The 7,386-nt window shown below is 35.3% G+C and overlaps 2 protein-coding genes across 2 annotated transcripts; one reads left to right on the top strand and one right to left on the bottom strand.

Moving 5' to 3' along the window:
• Nucleotides 1–4,077: 4,077 nt before the first annotated feature.
• LOC123012745 lies at nt 4,078–5,416 on the bottom strand. Its single transcript, XM_044410853.1, has 2 exons — nt 5,209–5,416; nt 4,078–5,160 (listed from the first exon to the last, which is right to left on the bottom strand). Exons 1-2 carry the CDS (start codon nt 5,218–5,220, stop codon nt 4,444–4,446), a joined length of 729 nt encoding a protein of 242 aa, XP_044266788.1. The 5' UTR covers nt 5,221–5,416; the 3' UTR covers nt 4,078–4,443.
• Nucleotides 5,417–5,566: 150 nt separating this feature from the next.
• LOC123012744 (probable cytochrome P450 6a23) lies at nt 5,567–7,331 on the top strand. Its single transcript, XM_044410852.1, has 3 exons — nt 5,567–6,686; nt 6,739–6,984; nt 7,039–7,331. The coding sequence occupies exons 1-3, from the start codon at nt 5,621–5,623 to the stop codon at nt 7,206–7,208; spliced, it is 1,482 nt and encodes a 493-aa protein (XP_044266787.1). The 5' UTR covers nt 5,567–5,620; the 3' UTR covers nt 7,209–7,331.
• Nucleotides 7,332–7,386: the final 55 nt, after the last annotated feature.

Genomic DNA, 7,386 nt, shown 5'->3' with positions numbered 1-7,386 from the left:
CAAATGCCCTTTCAATCAGCTTTATTTTCTGCAAAAATGAAAAAAATCGATAGACAGGATGACACTTGAAAAAAATAAAGTTTGTATTAATAATAAATTTCGAAAAAATGAAAAAAATTCATTATAACCCCAAGGAATGATTGTCCTCCCACCATTTTTTTCAGTCAAATGCCCTTTTAATAAGCTTTATTTTCTGCAAAAATGAAAAAAATCGATACACGGGATAACAGTTGAAAAAAATAAAGTTTGTATTGTTAACAATTTTTGAAAAAATGTTTAAAAATTCAATCTATTAAAGCCCCAAGGAATGATTGTCCCCTCACCATTTTTTACAATCAAATGCCTCTTATTTTCCGCAAAAATGAAAAAAAAACACAAGATGACAATTGAAAAAAATTAAGTTTGTATTGTTAACAAATTTTCAGGGTCAAATGCCCTTTCAATAAGTTTCATTTTTTGCAAAAATAAAAAAAAAATCGATACACAAGACGACACTTGAAAAAAATAAAGTTTGTTTTACTAACGAATTTTGAAAAAATTAAAAAAATACATTAAAGCCCCAAGAAATGATTGTTCCCCGACTATTTTTTTTACAGTCAATTGCCCTTTAGATAAGCTTCATTTTCTGCATGAACGAAATGTATACACGGAATGACAAGTGAAAAAAATAAACTTTGTATTACTAACGAATTTTGAAAAAATAAAAAAAAATCGTTAAAGCTCCAAGAAATGATTGTCGTCCCACTATTTTTTACAGACAAATGCCCTTTTAATAAGCTTCATTTTCTGCAAAAATGAAAAAAATCGATACACGGGATGACACTTGAAAAAAATTAAATTTGTAACAAATTTTGAAAAAATTAAAAAAAAATTATTAAAGCCCCAAGAAATGATTGTTCATTTAAAAAAAAATGTATTTTGTGTTACATTGAGATTTTTGCATGGAATCCACTCCGTGGGTATCCCTGCACGTCGCTCGCTCGCAGCGCTTTTCCGCATTGAAATTATAACAATCACAAGTCATCCCGTTTACGTTTGGGATTAATTCGGCGTAAAATCGTTGCGGTTTGTGCGTTGGAACTACTTGCATGATGCCCTTTGGCAATTTTTGTTTCCACCACAGACTATTTTTACAATTCCGCCCGGTCGATTCGAACACTTGCCAATTCTCATCAGTACCACGAATGATTCAGATCGCATTCGTTGATCCTGCTCAAATTATCGCTACGTTTACCTCGTTATTTACCGCTCATCCGAGTAATAATCGTGTATTCGAAACGTAATTGGAAAGCAAACATTCAAACGACGACGAAGTAATTGCTACAACGGATAGCAAAACAAAATCATTCACTCGATTAATTGCTCCATTCCACAATGAAACTCCAAATCAGACATTTTTTTAGGTGGGCCATTAGAAAGGAAAAGCCAGATTGGGGTATATTGCGTCGACATGACAGCTTATATATTATTTTTTAGCAAGGGTGTCGTCGGTAACGACCCATTCTTACCAACGTAACCACTTGACTTAATAAGCGCTTGATTTATGTAAGGAGAAGCTACTGGTTATGGCAACATTGCTATATTACGTCGTCTGAACGCGTTATATTTCATCATCTGCATCTGACAAAGCCTCTTGCAGCCATCAATTCAAAATATTTAGATAAATTTTCACGTTTTCAGCCCTCTTCAGCGATCGAAGAACCTGAAACAAACAACTTTTCGATTACTTCAGCCTTTGATCTCCATCATCTATCCGATGAGCCCATCAGGAGTTAAATTCGTGTCGAGTCGCCCCTGTCTTATGCGGAATGACAAGTCGTAGAGAAATGACGCCTTCGACATACAGATAAAAGTAAATAAAAAAATCCAATTTAGAAGCAAATGACTTCCTGTTTGTAATATAAATTGAGGATTACGTTAAGACCATATATGCGTCGGAGGAACGAAATAAACTCCACCACTACGTTTCAAAACAAGTCTAATTATTTTTTAGGTGTCTTTGAGGTAATGTTTCGTATGGAATCCGGGAAATGGCGGAATTTAATCCAGGTTCTTTATAAAATAATCCGAGGCATTTTCGCGCTTGCCTTGTCTCAATTTACATTCCGGGAGCTTATCCGGATTTCCCACCTGTTTACGGTTTTAATTATATCGACAAATCTCCAGATAAACCGATCGTCAAGAAGGCCAATCTTCGTGGATTAGACTATTTTTTTGGGTAACAGCCCACTGGAGGCACTGTTTGTTATTCAATTTCTGGTCTCCACAGAACAATAGTTTTTTATCATTCGATCTAAACTGACCATCGGTAATTTCATTTCCATATCTGCGACCACTTGAGGGAATTTGGACCCTCTCAAGTTATTGTTATGATCGTCCAACCCTCGCCCACACACTTCCATTCGTTTTTATTAATTTGCACCCGTTTTTCTCTGTTTTTCTCAACACAAACAAAATAATGATTTGCATTTATATCATCGGCCCCTCCGCGTTATCTCCGCTCTGTTAAAGCTGTCACTTCGAGAGACTAACATATTTTCTCGTTTCCTTCCGCTTTACTTGACTCCAAAAATTATACCTCTTCTAGACTTTGACCATCGGACATCTCGACTTGTTATTACAGCGCCTCCCCAACTTATGCATTATGGATGTGTCTTTCCGCGATTTATTAAAGCGACATTTTTGTTGTTTACCAAATAGAGAAAAAAATTTCACAATTGTTTGCAATATTGTGAAAGTGGCGAAGTAAGTGAATAAAATCTTATCTTTATAGAGAACGATTTCGACGCCCCGGACATAAAAAGGTATATCCATAAAAATAATTCCGAATTGGGGAAAAGAAAAATAACACGAGAGGGTATACGGACTGGTCAGCGTTATTCCAGCGGTAAATTTGTATTTTTATGTTTCAATTTTGCATTTTATTGCACCTATGATCGTGGCAATTTTTCAGAATGATGCAATTGCATGCTTACGTTTCAGACCATTTGTAATTCAATTATTCAAACTGGGCTCTAGGACAGCAAATGTGTATTTACAGACTTGTCGGATGAGAACTAAAACTGTTTTTCTTTCGTAATAATTCAGACAAACATATTCCAAAGCTTTTACTTGAAATTATTTTGCGCAAAACGTAAATTATCAAATTAAAATGTCTTGGTTTGGAAAAAAAAACGACTTTTATACCATGTTTGGGTGTTTCATATTATTACACCCTATCTTATAAATACAGTTTTTCGGTGCTTATAGGTACCCTTTGTTGATTTTTCGGTGTTTGTTTATGGCAAACTACCATCTGTAAACTGCGAGCCAGCGAAGCGCCCCCATTTATCCACTCGGCTGCACCTGATTTCTCACGTCCTCACCGGCGCAACACCCCCAGGGCTCGCCGTCCCCGTCTCAAAACCGCAAGAAATCCTCCCCCACCCCCACACAATAAATTTAATAATTCCTTTTAACACTAATCTGACTCTAACTGAGGCAATAAACTAAATGCGAAAGTTAAAAGGGGCCAGACGAAATAAATAACCTGCGATGTTAATGTGTATAAATGTTTCGTGAATTGTAACAAATTTCTCGGTCGGAAGAAAAACTTATCTTCTCCTGAAAACCAGCTCGCCATTGTAGGCGAGCGTTTGTGTTTGAGTGGGAAAACTCTGAGCGAGTTTGTGGGAAAGCTTCAGCGAAATTGGGGTCAGAACTGGTGCAGGCAATAAATAAAAAGACGGTTTTTCATGAAACCAGAAGGCGTGCATTTTTATTGCCTGAAAACTGCCCGTTTAAATTAAATGTGAAGATAGTGTTGCAAGAAGGATGCGAGAGAGAATCCGCAATGGAAATAATTCAGGGCTCTGTTTAACATAAAACACTGGTTACTTTAGTGTTTACCACTAGAATGCTTAGCAGGACGCATAAAGAGTTTTTTACGGGTTTCAGGATTTTTATAGCGTTCACAGTCGACTACAGGCCGTAAAAACATAAAACGGTTTTTGGTGACCTATCACCTATCTATTCAAATTAGGTCAATTAATTGACAAATTAACCATTAATTAACCAATAAAAATATATTCCGTTTCTTCCTACTAATGTAAAAACTGTGTTGTTCACAATTTGTTTTCAATTAAAGTATGTCATGTATTGTGTAAAGTAAATTCCCTAAAAACAATAATTTCTGGTTTCTTGAACCAGATGAATAAATTCTTTAAATAATTGGGTATACATTATTAAGATTGTTTTTTTTTTGTACACAGCTGAAGTACCAAAAGTTATTCTAGAGATTCTATTAGTTTCATAAATTTTTGATTAAATAAGATAGCGTATTTTTATTTTAACACAAAAAATGCTATTAAAAGTCATCCAACATGCAAAAATTTTTCATTCGGTCGTTGCCAAAAACACATTTAAAGTATCTAAATTTTTATTTTAATGAAAAGATTTTCAAAATTAAAATGGTACCCCATAAACGGTGGCAGGTACTCGCACTTTCGGAACCCCATACTCCTCGCTAGGTTTCTCTGGCACTCCAATTACAGGAACGCGTACTTTTGGCAACTCATACGTTTCAAAATTTTTCGTAATCACAACTTCTGGTACCCCGTATTCTACCGCTGGTACTTCAAACTTCGTTACAAGTGGTACCCCGTAAGTTTCAACCGGTTTCTCAACAAAAAAATCGGCTGAATGCACAGCTGGTAGCCCATAAACTTCGGCCGGTTCCTTGAAAATCACATTTTCAACTGGTACTCCGTAGGAATTTAATGGTACTGGTGGTTTCTGAGACAGTACGTCACCACCAACGAGGAATTCCGTGGCACGCAAGGTGGGTACTCCATAAGTTTCCAACAGTTTTTTCGGTACTGCAACTTTTTGCACTGGTACTCCGTAAGAGGTAGATGGTACCTGTGGTACTCCGTAAACTTCGGATACCTTTTGAGGAACTTCTTCCCTGTCGCTTACTTCCACCAACAAATCAGTTACATCAAAATCGAATGTCCTTGATGGTATTCCGTAAATAATCGATGGAACTTTGAAGTGAGGTAGACCGTAGATTTCTTCCGGTTTTTCTGCTACTGGAGGTCTTTTAGTTACCACTGATTTATAATTGGCACTTGGATATAAAGCCAAAGACGTTCCGAAAAAATAAAAGAAAAGTGTTGCCACCTAAATTAAAATAATCAATTTTGAGAAAGCACCAAATTAGTTACTTACGAAAACTTTCATGTTTGTACACTGTCACAACAAATAAAAATAAAGCAAACAATTTTTGGCTTTTATATGCGGGAAATACGTTGCTTTCATTTTCTGCTAATGAATATTGAAAGGTGTGACTGTAGGTCGTCAGCTTTTCAGCAGTTACTTAATTGCAATTTGATTGTTTCATATTATTAAAAATGTTATGGCTCTTCTTGGTCATTTATTTATTTATTTTTATCTGTTTAGAGTCAATTAACTTAATAAAACAGTGATTTGATGTTCACATTTATCAGTTATTTATCTTTAATGTTAAATCGAGTGCGTGACTGTGCAAAATACGCGTTTATATAAATACACGCTTTATAAACTTCTACACTAGTCACATTTCTAATTGTAACAAGTTTAAATTTGACAAAAAAATACAGAAATGTTTGAAATTTTGTGCATAATTATTTTATTTTCTTTGGTGTCATGGTATCTTTACTACCTCTATTGTTTCAATTACTGGAAGAAAAAACAAGTTCCAACACATCCGCCTAAATTTCCAGCCGGAAACATCCTGAAATCAGTTCTCGGAAAAGAGAACATTTTCATCACTGTTGAAAACTACTACAGGGAGTTCAAACGAAAAGGATACAAACATGCCGGACTTTATTTTTTTAACGGTCCTGTATATCTCCCCATTGACCCGGAAATTGTCAAGTCAATTCTGACAACAGACTTCGAACATTTCGTCGACCGTGGAGTTTTCGTCGACGAAAAAAACTTCCCCCTAAGTGCACACCTGTTCTCGATAAAAGGCTCAAAATGGAGAAAGCTTCGGACCAAACTTTCCCCAACATTCACCTCCGGGAAGCTCAAAACCATGTACGAAATTTTTACGAAAATGACACAGAATTTCATAGAAACACTTAAACCAAAAGCAGAGAGAAAAGACGATATTAATATCAAACACGTAACTAATAACTTTACAGCAGACATTATTTTTTCTACAGCGTTTGGTCTTGAAAGTAACACTTTACAAAATCCGGATAGCAAATTGGCAAAAATAGCGAACACTCTTTTTATTCCCCCAACTTGGATTGTTATCAAAGCACTAGCTTTAGAAGGGCTAAAAAATCCGGGAGGCATTGTCCGGGCTTTTATCAGTGATAAATCAAAAGAAGAATTTTTTGTAGATTTAGTAAAAAAAACCGTGAAACACCGAGACGAAAATAAAATAGTCCGGAAAGACTTCCTATCACTGTTGCTTGAAGTCAGGGACAAGGAAGGACTGTCTTTTAATGAAATTGTAGCTCAATGTTTTCTCTTCTTTTTGGCTGGATTTGATACCTCATCACAAACTATAAGTTACTGTATTCACTCCCTTGCTTATAATCAAGATATACAAGACAAACTTCGAAAAGAAATTCTAGATAATATGGGAAGTGATTTTACAAAATACACTTATGACAATATCTTTAAGTTACCTTATTTAGACCAAGTTTTCAAAGGTGAGTAAAATTTTAAATTGGGCAAATCTGAAAATTAGAATTAACCTTGCAGAAACCTTAAGAATATACCCAGTTTTGGGCTTCCTCAATCGCATTTGCGTCAAACCATACCAAATTCCGGGAACTGATTCAGTACTAGATGTTGGTACCCCTGTTCTAATTCCAGTCCTGGGCCTTCACCGAGATCCTGAATATTTCCCTGACCCTTTGAAATTCGATCCTGAAAGATTCAGCGAGAATAATTCTCACGTTCCTTTCACGTATCTGCCTTTTGGGGAAGGGCCCAGGTTTTGCATAGGTATGGTTTTTGTTAATTTTTTTATTTTTTTGTAATACAATTTTTGATTTCCAGGTGCACGTTATGGACAACTACAAGCCAAACTAGGAATTGCCTGTCTAGTGTCACAATTTAGGTTTAAACCAAGCCCAAAAACTCCAGAATTTATAGAGTTTGATAAAATTTCTAAATCGCTAGCAATGTTTCCAGAAAAAGGCATAACAGTCAAAATAGAAAACTTGTAACTTATTTAAGTAAATAAAATGGTTTCTACGATTTACTATTTAGTGTCCCTTATTTTTGAAAAACAAGCTCTAAAATTATAAATGTCTTAAAAATTTTCTTCCGAAATAAACTAAACATTATTATTGCAGTGTCATTACCTTAAAATTTTATTGCTTAACAGTTCTATCACAAACATTT

This window comes from Tribolium madens, unplaced genomic scaffold (assembly GCF_015345945.1).
Source record: "Tribolium madens isolate multiple individuals breed KSU strain unplaced genomic scaffold, Tmad_KSU_1.1 Scaffold_96;HRSCAF=242;Tcas5.2_LG5, whole genome shotgun sequence".
NCBI lineage: Eukaryota > Metazoa > Arthropoda > Insecta > Coleoptera > Tenebrionidae > Tribolium > Tribolium madens.
The sequence above is the reverse complement of the archived record's forward strand: the minus strand, read 5'-3'. Positions and strand labels throughout refer to the sequence as shown.